We start from the raw sequence: 14,312 nt of genomic DNA, 5'->3' as shown, positions 1-14,312 counted from the left end.
ACCTCAAACCTTTTCTCTATTTGATACTGGTCACACTGAGGTCACCAGTGTCAGTGTGTTAGCCTTTATATCCCTGTTCGAGTGAGTAAGTTATTATCACGTCCCAAAGACACACTGTGGAAAGGCTTGCCTTAAGGTACCCTTAGCTGACTCGAGAACTGAAGAATCTGTATCATCAAGAATCTTTAGCTCATGCCAAGTTTTCATTTTTCAATGAATCGATGATCATCATACAAAATACAAGTTGTCATTGTTAATGTAACTTGTAAGAGAATCATATGTTTGGTACTTTTATCAAGAATTAATGTCCATGCTTTCCTCCTCTTTTGACTTATTAGTTCAGAGAACTGGAGTAGGAAAATTAAATAGGTCCGGAGACGAAGAACTTCAAAGCGCAATGTATGTGGCTCAGTTCCGGGAACTGCTAGCGTTAATGCTGTTGAAGAGCTCAGGCATATGGGAATTGGTGAGTTTGGTTCTCTTGCTGATCTCTTGTTTCTTCTTCTTCTTATCTATTGGTTTATTCGGTACGCCATGGAGCTGTTCAGCAGCTCTCCTCTCCGCAGTGTTTGTGGCCGGCTTCAAACCGATCTTTCGCAGCTCCTTCTCCACGTCCAGCATGTCGCTCGGGACGTCCATGTCGCGGAATATAGCTTTCAATTCGTTATCAATCTTAAACGGATAGTCTTCAACATTTGGATACGCAATGCCCTCTTTTGAAACAGTGTTTACTGTCATCCAAAAAATGTCACCTGAAGCTGCCAGAGCCTGCAAACACACAAAACAACCTTAAAACACTTAACAAAATGGCATTTGTATTTCCCAAATTAAACAACACAATGCAATGCAATGCAATGCTTGACCTGCAAATCTTCCATGATGTTTGGGTATGCATCTTTGAGATCAGCCACATCAATCCCATTTTGGTATTTGAATACCAACGAACGAAGCTGGCTCTTGTCCTTGATATCGTGCCTAGCCTGTGACGTGACGCCAGAGTAGCAGAATTCAAAGAGAAAATGAGAAACTTGTCATAGATAAATCAACCTTGAATGAACTGTTTAAGTTTTTAGGATATTACCTTGTAAGAGAACCTTCTTCCGTCATAATGCACTCTAGGATTCTTCTTCAATCTATCAAAAACATCCTTATTGGCTTTCATATCAACGTAACAAGCTTTGTTTATTTGCTCTGCCGTATATGCTTCCCTTGACTACAAGAAAACTCAACTTGATTATATAAATTACAAGCTCATATAACGGAAGAACAAAGAGAGGGGAGACACAAATTAAACCTTGAACAAAAGATCAATGACAAGCTTCATTTGAGCTCCAACAGCACTGTTTCTTATGTTGTTAATGTACTGAAGTTGCTTGGTATTGTCTGAAAACCTGACAGGAGCAGCATCAGGCTTATTCTGAGTGATTGCCGCAGGCAGAGGCACGTACTGCCTCGACGAAGTCCCCGATCTTTCTCTTGAAGAAGCAATGCTGGAAAGAGTAGATTGACATTTCTCTTGCTGTTTGTTGAACTTATCTAGCTGCTCCTTTAAAGCCATCTGGATTTTTACAGAGAAAAACAATGACCTTAACCTTTCAATAATTCTGAATGCGCAGAGACTACAAAACTTTGGTTATTTGATATGGCCATGTACAAAATTTCAGAAACTAAAAAAAAATTCATCTGAGATCCAATTCATATTTGTAATAAAAAAAAACCACTATCCCAATTCATAGGTCACATCATGAGAAAATCAAAATCGGCATCATGACATTCAGAAGATCATGGACACAAAATAACTCATTGATCAAAAAATTTATATAGACTTAGAGTTTGCTTAATAGACAAGGCCGATTCCCCCAAAAATTAGGGTTTCCACCCGATGAGATTTTCTATAAATAGGTTTAGTCAATCTAGACAAACCTTAGAGAAAGAATGAAGCAAGGGATTGGAATCGAAAACAAAAACTTGATTTTTTTTTTTTTTTGTTGATCAATGAGTTTTTCGATTATGAAAGAGAGATTGAGACGTGCTTTAGGGTTTGTTGTTTGTCGTAACTGATGAATCTGATCAAACCCTTCGAAAGTTAAAATGAAAGGCTAATTTTAGGGTGTGTGATTAAAGCAAATATAAAGAAAATACAAGTGTGTAAAAAAAAAGGGAACTGGTCCTCTCAGAAAAAAGTAATATTCTCATGGGCCTTTTATTATTTTAGTCAAATTGAGTTGTAATTTATATTACCCTAAATGGGTAATTTACATTAACCCACATAAAAACGGTGCGCTTAATTATTGGAAGAAACCAAAACTGTTCACGTGTTAAACACGTGTCGTCAAAATTTACACGTGTCACATACTTGTGCTGCCAGCTTCTCTGTTAAGGTGCAACGTATTAGAGAAACCGACCTTGAAGATGCACTGCAAATAGAGAAGAAGAAGAAGAAGTGGGATCTCTATCTCATTGTATCTCATATAGCAAAAACAAAAAGTCTAAAAATTTCGAAGAAAAAATTCTTGTGTTTCTTGATATTATTGAAAATGGCGGCTATGCAACTAACAAGAACTGCTCTCTTTGGTCTCTCAAAGGCTTTCCCTGGAATCAAAGCTCCGGCAACTCTCGCTGCTTCTACTAGAAAAATCTCTCGCGTCTGCTTCGCCTCATCCGTTAGCCATTCCGAGGTTATATACAATTTTTTACATTTTCATATGGTTTCTAGTCTCATGTGTGTTATTTTTGTGAAGAGTATGATTCAAATAAGTCCGGTTTGAGGGTCTGAGAGTGCACGTGAACTATCGATCCTGTCCTAGCTAACTTTAGATGATACTATCGAAATATTTTTGCATATGTAGCGGTTGTTTTATATCTTAGTTAGACTAGGTTTTGGTCCTGCATGCTTAAGAATTAAGAATCGATGTATATTGCCCTTAGGTTAACGTGTTGGTCAAGCACTCAAGCTATTGATACTACTAGTTCGTACCTTGTTATGTTTATTTTCAGGGGAGAAATCCGCAAGATAACGCTAGAGATTCTAGGGCTGATTCAGCTTACGGTTCACAGAAATGGAGGGAGGATACTGGAGAAAACTATGCCCAAGCGGCTAAAGACAAGGCTAACGAAGGAGCCAGCAAAGCTGCTGATAAAGCATACGAGACAAAAGAGCAAGCAAAGGATAAAGCATACGAAACAAAAGAGCAAGCAAAGGACACAGCGTACAATGCAAAAGAGACGGCTAAGGATTATGCGGAACGGACTAAAGACAAGGTGAACGAAGGTGCGTCTAAGGCAGCTGATAAAGCTGAAGATACAAAAGAAAGAGCCAAGAGTTATGCTGAGGATACAATGGACGACGCAAAAGCGAAAGCTAGAGATGCGAAAGAGAAGGTCAAAGAGTATGGAGAAGATACTAAGGAGAAGGCAGAAGGGATTAAGGAGACTGTGAAGGGTAAAGCTGAGGAGCTTGGAGAGAAAACGAAGGAGACTGTGAAAAGAGCTTGGGAGAGTACCAAAAATGCTGCTCAAACCGTGACTGAAGCTGTGGTTGGGCCGGAAGATGATGCGGAGAAGGCACGGGCTGATATCGATAAAAGCGTGGAAGATCATACGAAGTCGAAGTGGAAGAAACAAGCAGAGAAAGATCGGAAAGACGACGATGATTTCATAACATTTAACTGATGAGGAAGAGAAATCTTTGTGTTCTTAGGGGTTCATTACTTTGTGTTCTGTTTTCAGTTTATTCTCTGTTTTCAAACTAAACTTGGTCTCATGTATGTGACAATGTGAGATACATTAGTATATAACTAAATAAGACAAGGGAATCTATACTTTGTGTTCTGTTTTCAGTTTATACTCTGTTTTCAAACTAAACTTGGTCTCATGTATCTGACAATGTGAGATACATTAGTATATAACTAAATAAGACAAGGGAATCTATGGTTATTTGTTTCTACGAGTACTAAGCTTTTCTTCGTTCCGACCATAGAAAATTTGCTGTTCGAAGGTCATGATGTTTGTTTGTTTAATTTAGTGTACAAATCAACAAACTTAAATTTAATTTATCTTAGTGTTTTACAGATTCTTGAAATTCTGTTATCTTGTTAAAGTTGAAAATTCATTTCATTGTTACTATATATTGTTACTAAATTATTTTTGCTATGCATTATTTTCTATATAACCATTTATTCCTCTAACTTGTATCCACTTTAAGTGCGGTAAATTTCTATGAAAATAAAAATTTCACTTCCGTGATGCGCCAATGACAGACAACACGAGCATGCTGCGGTCAGGCACAGTGTCTTCTAACTCGAAAAACGAATATCACTAGGTGGTTATCGAAGCTAATCAGCTTCTTTTATAGTTTTCTCTTCTACACTACTGATATGCTTGTTATCTAGATTTTGGTATTGTTTTCTACCTAATCCTTTCTATTGTTACCAATTGTACATAATTTATAAATCTTTTTATAAGAAATTTTGTATTGGACCAACAAGAGCACCAATAAAACCACACATAAACCAGTTGTAAGAAATTTTGTATCACACACACCATGAGAGCGCGTAAACTATACGCGCTCACAATAATTATTTTTTCTTTTTCTCAATAAATAACATTAATTTCATATTAAAGTTAATAACTGTGTTTGGTCTTTTCTCTTTAATAAAAAAATCATTGTTCAAACATCATATAAAGAAATTTCTGCAAAAAATATATAGTTATGCATCGTGAGATAAAGCGTGAGCACACGTGTTTTCACATAATCTCTCTTATCATAAAACCATGCATTGCATGTTTGGTTTGCCTTATATTGTCATTAAGCACTCAATGACCCTAGATTTTCTTCTGTATGTGGGATTTGACCAATTTAAGTATAGCTTCTTGATTCTTAAATTTTTTCATATACAGACAAGAGTTAAAATTAAGAAAAAGCTTTGCATCTTTGACTTAGCTTAGCCTAAGGTTTTTATGGTGTGTAGATAGATCTTCAGATTTTATTAATACAAAATCTGTGACACGTTTTACTCATAATCTCACTCTCCTAAACCCCGAAACGTATCTCTTCTTAAATTTCCACGCCCAAGAACCTATATAAGAAGACACCTTCACACCTTCCACAACACAAAACAGAGCATAGCTAGCAACAACAAGGTCTTATAGTTTAAGACTTTTTTTCTTTTTCTTAAGAGAGAATCAAATAGTTCTTGAGAGAAATGGATAACGTGAGTGTTTTCGCAAAGGGAGAGAACCAACTGAACGGAGAGAAGCCCCCACCGCAAGTGTGTGCAAGGTGTAGCTCTGTTAACACAAAGTTCTGCTACTATAACAACTATAACATGTCTCAGCCGCGCTACTTCTGCAAGGAATGTCGTCGATACTGGACTCAAGGTGGGACTTTGAGGAACGTACCGGTTGGTGGAGGTTGCCGTAAGCCCAAGCGTCCAAGGATAGAACAATCCTCTGTTTCTCAGGTGGCTACCTTTGAGAACCAACCAGTTAATCATCAACCTTTGAGACTTGTTCATGAAAACAACGAGTCTGTTGGACTTTTTGGTGGTTCTACTTCTTCTTCCTCTTCTCCTGCTGCTGTTGCTGCCGTTCTTGGGAAGCATTTGGGTTATTTGGCTGAACTTCGTGGTGTAACCAATGTGCCTCAAGTTCGAGGTCTTCGACCTGTACTGCTGGATCGCTTGGATTTTGGTGAGGACTCGTTTCAACAAGATTATTACGATGTTGGCAATGATTTGATTGGTAATCCTTTTATCAACCAATCAATTGGTGGTGGATATGTTAATAATCATAACAATTGTTTCATAAATCAAGTGGATCAGCACAAGTGGAACCAAAGCATCAACAACACTATGAATGTGAATCATGAAGCAAGCTCTAGTGGAAGCAGAGGATCTTCAGACACCGAGACGAACAGCAACAACGACAACAAAGATCAGAAGTACCTGTTTGATTAGATCTTCTTAACAATTTGGAAAAAACATGGTCCTTGAGTTTATCGTATTACATGTTCTCTATGTCTTAAGTTAATGTTTCGTTCTGTTTTTTTTTTTTTTTTGGTTGGGTCTTTTTTAGTTATTTAAGTTTGCATCTTTGTATCCCAAAAGATTCAGACATCAGTTGTTTGATCTTTTTTTTTCTTCTAGTAATATATAATTATCTAAGCGTCACCGATTCCTTTTTTTTTTTTGGTTGTTGCAAATCTGCTACTTTCTCATTTGCTAAGGCTTGACTTGAGCCAAACGGCCCAAACCAAAATGCGTCTAATAGAAATCGTTATGTTTTGCACACACACAAAAAAAAAAAAAAATCGGCATGTAATCTCGATCGAGACTACTACGTACACAATTTTAAGTTTAGCGTGGCATTTGATAATTTCTTGAAAACTATATGATAAAGCTATCATTTTACAAAATACACTTTTCAAAGTGTATAAGTTTCGGTTTGATAAACTGATTTTGTATTCTCGATTCGGATTGAGAATGAGTTTCTATTGTCCTAGTCAACCCAAATATTCAATATGATTATAATGCTATTCTTTTATTTCAAATATTATAATGCTATTCATAATTCGTAAATTTAGATATAAATGTTTAATGATTGGCTAAAGAAATCGGGGGAAAAAATCATAGATAATTACATAAGTAGTTAACAATGATAAATATAATTATAGATGTACAATATAATTATTTTTATACTTAATACTTTAATAATAGTATCTGAAATGACCATAATTTCATAGCAATTAATATATTATACATAAAATTTATTGTTACAAAAGAAGTCCTAAAGTGTCAATCATCTAGTAGTCAAGTAGATAGGTAAATCCAAGTAAATTAAGTTTTTTTTCTATAAGATATGACCAAAAAAAAATGATGTAATACATAGAAATTAATTGAAATATTTTTTAAAAATATAGTAGTAACATTTATAGTCTTTAATGAATATCTTTCTTTAAATTTTGATTTATTGTTGATAAATGTGTCTCTGAATAAATTTTATGTGTAATTATGAATATATGTTGAACTACCTAAAAATAACATTAAATAGTTACATGTTGTTCACTCAGATTACCTAAAAGTTTCACTCAGATTTTCCATAGCCACACGGCCAATTTCTTAGAAAAAAATCTTTAGTGGATATTAAAGAAAAATCTCGTTATAACAAGGACATTGACAAGTCACAAAACGTTCAGATTTTGGTAGCTCATACGTGGGTTATCATACGACCGGTTAACACAAATGAGATAAAAAAAGCTAGATTTTGTCAGGCATCGATTCCGACAGAGATAGAGATGAGGTCTTTTACAACGATTTCGACACGTTCTCTTTTTGAACTTAATTCATTTAATTTCAGTATCTCTATATATCGTTTTCAAAACTTGGCAAACGCATTGTATAACCACATAGTGAGTTGGCTAATGTGGTTTATGTGAATTAATTTACCACTAAAGATAAAGTGTCACAATTCAATTTTTTTTTTAATCGAGGCACTAATTATGAAACATCGATAGTACTGTTTTTCCGTAGAGTGTTATTTGTAAATAAGTAGTTTAATTTCACCCAATTTACTATCATAATCGACGATATGTTAAAGAAGAGTTATATAGAGAAGACCATTGGTTTTAAAAGTCATTAATTAAAAAACCTTTCAAATTTTGAGTTGAATAGCTCACGACAAAACAAAATTAAGACTTACAATACACGTGTCTATGCATTGAATACCAAAAGCTATTGACGGTACAAAACGTTAAAAACAAATTCCCTACGACGTGGGTAATTGACCAACTCATCTTCATATATATATATGAGTTTCATATCTCAAGCATTTTCATAAATCAAAACCAAAATATATATATCTCTCTCTTTCCTTTGATTTCTTTACACACTTTTCTTGTTTAGTATCTAAAGAAATCAAGCAAGAAATGGCAACTTCTCGTCTAGCTAGGTTTGTAACCGAGGTTGCTCCACCTCAATTCGTGACAGTGATGAGGAGGCACAGAGCAGCGAAGCAGAAGCTAGACACAATCAAAGAAGAAGACAACGATTGTTTCAATGGTGGTACGATGGTGAAAACATCTCAGCATCATCATCATGTTTATTCAGCTTCTTCGTCTTCTTCTAGTTCGGTTTCTATATCCGGATCTAGCAGTTCTAAGAATTTTCTTGCCGAGGTTCGAAGCTCTTTTTCTGCCTTCGAAAACTAGTTAGATCCACCACATACGTGTGATGTATCTTGTATTTGATCGGGTCGATATTTTTGTGTGTACCCGTACGTTTATTTATATATATAGTTTTCTTAAGATTCCGACCTTTTTATTATCATGTAAAAGGTCCGATTCAGTAGACGTGCTATATATACTTCTCCATTGCCGCCGTTTAAAATTTTGTATTAGATACGGGGTTCTACAAGAGTATTGTAATTTTCGAAACCCCATTTTAATAAAGATGTAGTTTTTGTAGAAATGTTCACATACATGTATTCGAATAGTAGCAAGAATCAAACTTTAGTTAACTATATATTGCATCTAAACTAATATTATAAAATCTGTATTGCAAATTTTTTTTTTTTTTTTTTTTTTTTGGGGGTAACAACTAACAACTAACAAGTCATTTTGTTAGCACATGTAATGGCCGGTTCATAAAGAAGTTCAACACTTCGGGGTTCGGGACTAATCAGCAACGCATACATAACCCCATACTCATGATCTTGTAGACCATACCCTAATTAAATTTTGCACTCCCTAAAGAGAACAATCCAATCCTTTAGCATACCCAACGAATAAGGAAAACTTGACTACGACGCTCACAAACGAAAACAATGAGATCGAGTACCCGTCAAATTAAAGAAGTACGAAAGTGTGATCGTTGCACAAAGCGTAATGAGATACTCGCTAAATGTTCTTCTAAAGGTCATGCACTCACATATCTATGAACAAAATTGAAATTTATTCAAAACTATATTTAAACTGAAACTAAAGCCTGTGGTAAACAAGTAAATTTCAATTTTGATTTTGTTTTTTTTTATGATTCATTCATTAACTTAGAAGTTAAAACTTAACTTTACTAGTATACTAGAAAAAGACTCATGCAATGTTTGGATAAACGTAATAAATTACACCGCTAAGAATAAATTATTTATTTTTTTGGTGAATCAAATAAATTATGTTTTAACAACAAAGAAATATTGTAATTTTTCATATCTTGATTTTATTTTAGAATAAAATTAATTGATCTTTTAGAACAAAAATTATAATTATATTGTATTATTTACTTTATAACAAATGAATATTATATAACAAATAATAATATTATGGTAACTATATAAAATATTGGTAAATGATACTTCATTAGAAAATATATAATTACTAAATGGATATTAAAAATGATAGAATATATTCTTAGTATAAAAGTATAATTAAATCTTATGAAAAATAATGTATTTAAAATTGAGAAAAATAAGACATGTCAAAAAAATATAGAGTACCACCACTTAAGCTTATTAGAGCATGAATTTGAAGAAATCTTAACTACAAATTAGGAGACAAATTACAGAGAAATTAAAACCCTTTGAAGTTTCAACTGAGATTTACTAAAAAAACGCACGCATTTGAATTTGTATGTTGTTGTTGTTAGATAAGAAAAAAGGGACAATTTTATTTGAATTTAAAAATTGGAAAAAGGTTCCTTGTTGTGATTTCTCCATCATCCCCTCTCCTGAGTGGGTTTCTCCTCTGTTTTATTTATCTTCTAGCCCTAGATTCGAGGAGAATTAAACCACTAAAGTAAGGTTTTTGATTTGCTCTGCTTCATTGGGGGTTTTAATTCAGTAACTTTTTCTATATCTTCTTCGCCAAAAAATTGGTCTATTTGGAAAGAGCCGTATCAAATCGAGACATCTGGGTTGATTTGATTGGATTTTCGTGGAGTCATCAGATCGTGCCAAGCTTTAGCTGTTACTACTGTGAAGGGGTCTGGGTCCATCTCTTTACCAGATTTTGAGGTTAAAAAGTAATTCTTTGGATGAAGTTGTTCGTATAATGAATTGGCTACATTTTATAACACGCCATTTGCAGTTTTGACACACTGATTCGATTTGGAAACCAACAAGTCGAGTGCTTTTGATTGGGGGAGGTACTTGTTATAGACTTATAGCTGAGCCTTAACAATGAAAAGGGTAAAAAGCGAATCTTTTAGAGGGGTTTATAGTTCAAGGAGGTTCAAGTTGTCACATTTCTTGCTAGCTATAGCTGGGTTTTACTTGGTTTTCCTAGCGTTTAAGTTCCCACATTTCATCGAGATGGTTGCTATGTTAAGTGGGGATACTGGTGGTTTAGATGGGGCGTTAAGGGATACTACTGGTTTTGATGTTAGTTTAAGCGAGTCTTTACGCAGTGACATGTTAGATAGGAAGCTAGAAGATGAAGATATTCAAAGTGGGCCTTCTACTACTCATAATGCGCCGCAAGAAGAGAAGTTAAGTGGATCTAAACCGATTCAGCCACTTCGGTATGGTCGAATCTCGGGAGAGGTCATGAGACGTAGGAATAGAACTATCCATATGTCACCTTTTGAAAGAATGGCAGATGAGGCTTGGATGCTTGGATCCAAGGCTTGGGAAGATGTTGATAAGTTTGAGGTTGAAAACTTTGAAGAGAGTCCTTCCATGTACCAAGGGAAGGTGGAATCATGTCCTTCTCAGATCTCAATGAATGGAGATGACTTGAATAAAGCCAATGGGACCATGTTGCTTCCCTGTGGTCTTGCTGCAGGATCTTCTATTACAATTCTTGGAACTCCACAGTACGCACATAAAGAATCTGTTCCTCAGCGTTCGAGATTTACAAGAGGCGATGTAATGGTTATGGTTTCACAATTTATGGTTGAGTTGCAAGGGCTGAAGACAGGGGACGGTGAATATCCCCCTAAGATTCTTCATTTGAATCCTAGAATTAAAGGTGATTGGAATCACCGGCCTGTCATTGAACACAATACATGTTATAGGATGCAGTGGGGGGTTTCTCAAAGATGTGATGGTACTCCATCCAAGAAGGACACAGACATGCTTGGTAAGATTTTGACATCCATCATAAACTGCTTATTAGTTTAGATGTGGAAGATCAGATTACGCATATACGATAATGTCATATTGAAATCAGTTGCAAGAAATGTAGCAAGCCCATCCCCAGAAGTCTTATCTTTAGTTACCTTAGTTTTTCTTAGTTCTGTATATTTATGTTTTCTTTTGTTTCCTCTTCAACAAAGTAAATGTTTTATTCCAGTTGATGGATTCCGTAGATGTGAAAAGTGGACGAAGGATGACATAATTGACATGGTGGACTCAAAGGATTCGAAGACACCTTCTTGGTTCAAACGGTTTATAGGACGTGAACAGAAACCAGAGGTCACTTGGTCATTCCCTTTTGCGGAAGGCAGAGTCTTTGTCTTAACTTTGCGAGCTGGAATTGATGGTTTCCATATAAATGTAGGAGGAAGGCATGTGTCTTCATTCCCTTATCGACCGGTGTGTGATATCAGATGAGCGTTATACTAGTATATGCCTTACTAATTGGTCTCAACACTCAATAATATGATTTGGTAGTCAAACCAAGAGAATTCGTCTCCTCGGTGTCTGATAATTGGTTTTAATATATTTTGTTATTTTTGGCCTCTCAGGGGTTTACCATAGAAGATGCCACAGGGCTGGCAGTTACTGGAGATGTTGATATTCACTCTGTTCATGCTACTTCTCTTTCAACATCTCATCCGAGTTTCTCACCTCAGAAAGCATTAGAGTTTTCTTCAGAATGGAAAGCTCCTCCATTGCCTGGCAGTCCTTTTCGCCTTTTCATGGGTGTTCTATCAGCAACTAACCATTTTTCAGAGCGCATGGCAGTGAGAAAGACATGGATGCAGCATCCTTCTATTAAATCTTCAGATGTAGTAGTACGATTCTTTGTTGCACTTGTAAGTTCTTACCAACCTTTCCTTATGTTAAGGCATAATCCAGAAACAAAATCTTTATGAAAGTTCATACTGCAGATCGATTTTATTGGACTAGTGAGGTGGAGAATTACTGATTTGAAGTTCATACTTTTCTTTTGTTGATTTATGTAATTTTAGAAGGCAAGAAAAGAAGTCAATGCAATGCTGAAGAAAGAGGCTGAATATTTTGGAGACATTGTGATTCTGCCCTTTATGGATCGTTACGAGCTTGTGGTCCTTAAGACAATTGCTATTTGTGAATTTGGGGTATTGATCATTTCTGCAGTCACAACTCCATCTCTATTTAAGTCTTTGTATATAGTCTCTAATAAGGAATTAAGGATTATTTACAGTTTCCCTCCTTGTAGTTACTTTACAGGAATCTGATTATGATTGTCTAAAATGTCTACCTTTCAGGTCCAGAATGTGACAGCTCCATATATAATGAAATGTGACGATGACACATTCATCAGAGTGGAATCAATATTGAAACAAATCGATCGAGTCTCTCCGGAAAAATCACTCTATATGGGAAATCTAAATCTTCGACATCGTCCTCTTAGAACTGGCAAGTGGGCAGTTACATGGGAGGTACAATGGCTTGTGTACTTTGCCTGCATACACTCTTTTATGATTCAGTATCAGAAGCTGCCTCAGTCACTAACATTTTTTCTTACTTCTTACTGTAACAGGAGTGGCCAGAAGCTGTGTACCCTCCTTACGCCAATGGACCCGGATACATAATTTCAATCAACATTGCTAAATATATTGTTTCTCAGAATTCGAGACAAAAGCTTAGGGTCTGACCATCTTTCATTTTCTTACCGCATCTCCATCTCCATCTCTTACCGTTGTGAACATAAGAGTGTCTCCCATTTTGAATTGATACTAGAACTAAACTACTTTCATATTGTTGTCACAGCTATTCAAGATGGAAGATGTGAGCATGGGAATGTGGGTGGAGAAATTCAACGCCTCCATGCAGCCTGTTGAATACTCACACAGCTGGAAATTCTGCCAATACGGATGCACACTGAACTACTACACTGCACATTACCAATCTCCGAGTCAGATGATATGCTTGTGGGATAATTTATTGAAAGGCCGAGCACAATGTTGCAATTTCAGATGACAAAAACGAAGCACTGGTAGGGAGATAACAGGATTACAGATTAGGCACCACCTTAACCTTTTTTGTATTTTTCCTCGTTGGTGCCAGTAGTTGTTTTACACATTTACACATTGAACATAACAATCTCTTATTGTACATTGGTGTCCATGAAGTAGGATGTTTATTGAGATTTATACTGTTAGCTAAGCATATTCTTTCAAAAAAAATTTGCCATAGCAATATGTGGCTAGCAAGAAAGAGAAGTTGAGGTCACTGTATTAAGCTACTCTGCTGGCCATTATGTTTAGCTTGAGTTACGGAATCAAGAGTTTGGCTTTCATCAAGTTACATTTTCTTAATCATCTGCGTAACTTGCACCGCTTATCCAAAAAGTTCCTCAGCTTTTGCCGTTGAGAAGAGAGAAATGGAGGAGGGCATTCACAAGATCCAGGTAATGCCGAGTTGTCTGCTTCCTTTCTCAGTGTTTTGCCACAATCCTCATCCTGTAAATGTCACATGTCCGTAAACATAAAAGCTTGGTTAGCATACAGAGTCATGAATTGATCAGCATCCATGAGTGATTGTATAAACAGAGCATCTAAACATCAATCTTAAGAGTCTGCAGGTCAATAGCAGAAGCTCTTTCTAAAAGTCCCTAGACAAACTGGAATGAAGAAAACTCAGAGCTTAGAACAACAAAACTGACTGTAGCTCTAAGACTGCCAATTAATCTCTTCATGATCAGATGGATACAGCCATATGTGCTTATTGATTTTTATTTTATCTATCACCGTGGTTAAGCCTCATGCCAAAACCTCACGGCTATGAAGTTCTGATACACGGTGAATCAATCAAGAAAAGCAACGAGACATAATAGATATAGTTGTCCTCTCAAGTATAAACAGTTAAGAGGACGGAACTAGAGAGTAAAAAGTGTCAAACTAGGGCAATGAGATGGATTATATTGATAGAGTAACATCAGAGCTTAACCTCAACCATTCTCAGTTCTCACCAAGAGAAGAATCTTACCTCAAAAAGGCTATTCTTGATTCAAAAACCCATCCTTTGATTGGTTTATAACTCTTGGTTTGGAGATACTGCTCTCAATTCAACCCTTTTGGGATTTTGACATTTTGAAGTCGAACCCTCTGCTTGGTTCATCTTTGAAGTTTGAAGGATGCATCTTTCTGCGGCGGCTGTCGAAGTTGTTTGGCCAC

General features: G+C 35.9%; 4 protein-coding genes and 1 long non-coding RNA gene across 7 annotated transcripts; 3 read left to right on the top strand and 2 right to left on the bottom strand.

Moving 5' to 3' along the window:
- Nucleotides 1-172: 172 nt before the first annotated feature.
- On the bottom strand, nucleotides 173-2,129 carry LOC104731459 (transcription initiation factor IIE subunit beta-like). Its single transcript, XM_019233868.2, has 5 exons — nucleotides 1,924-2,129; nucleotides 1,295-1,558; nucleotides 1,082-1,213; nucleotides 864-980; nucleotides 173-768 (listed from the first exon to the last, which is right to left on the bottom strand). Exons 2-5 carry the CDS (start codon nucleotides 1,556-1,558, stop codon nucleotides 409-411), a joined length of 873 nt encoding a protein of 290 aa, XP_019089413.1. The 5' UTR covers nucleotides 1,924-2,129; the 3' UTR covers nucleotides 173-408.
- Nucleotides 2,130-2,414: 285 nt separating this feature from the next.
- LOC104731458 (uncharacterized) lies at nucleotides 2,415-3,823 on the top strand. The gene is made up of 2 exons (XM_010450832.3): nucleotides 2,415-2,678; nucleotides 2,998-3,823. Exons 1-2 carry the CDS (start codon nucleotides 2,538-2,540, stop codon nucleotides 3,670-3,672), a joined length of 816 nt encoding a protein of 271 aa, XP_010449134.2. The 5' UTR covers nucleotides 2,415-2,537; the 3' UTR covers nucleotides 3,673-3,823.
- Nucleotides 3,824-5,072: 1,249 nt separating this feature from the next.
- LOC104731457 (dof zinc finger protein DOF4.4-like) lies at nucleotides 5,073-6,170 on the top strand. The gene is made up of 2 exons (XM_010450831.3): nucleotides 5,073-5,691; nucleotides 5,815-6,170. Exons 1-2 carry the CDS (start codon nucleotides 5,205-5,207, stop codon nucleotides 5,955-5,957), a joined length of 630 nt encoding a protein of 209 aa, XP_010449133.1. The 5' UTR covers nucleotides 5,073-5,204; the 3' UTR covers nucleotides 5,958-6,170.
- A 3,268-nt stretch (nucleotides 6,171-9,438) lies between these two features.
- Nucleotides 9,439-13,439, top strand: LOC104731454 (hydroxyproline O-galactosyltransferase GALT2). Of its 3 annotated transcripts, none has more exons than XM_087478634.1 (7): nucleotides 9,439-11,068; nucleotides 11,298-11,523; nucleotides 11,676-11,966; nucleotides 12,123-12,251; nucleotides 12,402-12,575; nucleotides 12,677-12,784; nucleotides 12,907-13,439. In XM_087478634.1, exons 2-7 carry the CDS (start codon nucleotides 11,332-11,334, stop codon nucleotides 13,114-13,116), a joined length of 1,104 nt encoding a protein of 367 aa, XP_087334760.1. In that variant the 5' UTR covers nucleotides 9,439-11,068; nucleotides 11,298-11,331; the 3' UTR covers nucleotides 13,117-13,439. The 3 variants fall into 3 exon arrangements, 2 of the variants coding, with proteins under 2 accessions (XP_087334760.1, XP_010449132.2); XM_010450830.3 differs by having other exon boundaries at nucleotides 9,523-11,068; nucleotides 11,282-11,523; XR_015574674.1 differs by lacking the exon at nucleotides 12,907-13,439 and having other exon boundaries at nucleotides 9,628-11,068; nucleotides 11,282-11,552.
- Nucleotides 13,142-14,261, bottom strand: LOC104731456 (uncharacterized). The gene is made up of 2 exons (XR_758613.2): nucleotides 14,125-14,261; nucleotides 13,142-13,598 (listed from the first exon to the last, which is right to left on the bottom strand). It is a non-coding gene; the product is annotated as an uncharacterized LOC104731456 (long non-coding RNA).
- Nucleotides 14,262-14,312: the final 51 nt, after the last annotated feature.

The sequence above is a fragment of the Camelina sativa genome, chromosome 12 (assembly GCF_030686135.1).
Source record: "Camelina sativa cultivar CO46 ecotype springtype chromosome 12, ASM3068613v1".
In the NCBI taxonomy this organism is placed as follows: domain Eukaryota; kingdom Viridiplantae; phylum Streptophyta; class Magnoliopsida; order Brassicales; family Brassicaceae; genus Camelina; species Camelina sativa.
This window is presented reverse-complemented; position numbering and strand designations above follow the sequence as displayed.

What these genes read in the sequence shown, in the direction of transcription:
- LOC104731459 (XM_019233868.2), bottom strand. Translation starts at nt 1,558, where the DNA reads ATGGCTTTAAAGGAGCAGCTAGATAAGTTCAACAAACAGCAAGAGAAA. An exon ending in TCATTGATCTTTTGTTCAAG is followed by an intron (nt 1,214 to 1,294) that starts GTTTAATTTGTG and finishes GTTTTCTTGTAG; the next exon opens with TCAAGGGAAGCATATACGGC. An exon ending in ACATCATGGAAGATTTGCAG is followed by an intron (nt 769 to 863) that starts GTCAAGCATTGC and finishes GTGTGTTTGCAG; the next exon opens with GCTCTGGCAGCTTCAGGTGA.
- LOC104731458 (XM_010450832.3), top strand. Translation starts at nt 2,538, where the DNA reads ATGGCGGCTATGCAACTAACAAGAACTGCTCTCTTTGGTCTCTCAAAG. An exon ending in CATCCGTTAGCCATTCCGAG is followed by an intron (nt 2,679 to 2,997) that starts GTTATATACAAT and finishes GTTTATTTTCAG; the next exon opens with GGGAGAAATCCGCAAGATAA.
- LOC104731457 (XM_010450831.3), top strand. Translation starts at nt 5,205, where the DNA reads ATGGATAACGTGAGTGTTTTCGCAAAGGGAGAGAACCAACTGAACGGA. An exon ending in GCTGGATCGCTTGGATTTTG is followed by an intron (nt 5,692 to 5,814) that starts GTGAGGACTCGT and finishes TCATAAATCAAG; the next exon opens with TGGATCAGCACAAGTGGAAC.
- LOC104731454 (XM_010450830.3), top strand. Translation starts at nt 10,168, where the DNA reads ATGAAAAGGGTAAAAAGCGAATCTTTTAGAGGGGTTTATAGTTCAAGG. An exon ending in GAAGGACACAGACATGCTTG is followed by an intron (nt 11,069 to 11,281) that starts GTAAGATTTTGA and finishes GTTTTATTCCAG; the next exon opens with TTGATGGATTCCGTAGATGT. An exon ending in CTTCATTCCCTTATCGACCG is followed by an intron (nt 11,524 to 11,675) that starts GTGTGTGATATC and finishes TTGGCCTCTCAG; the next exon opens with GGGTTTACCATAGAAGATGC.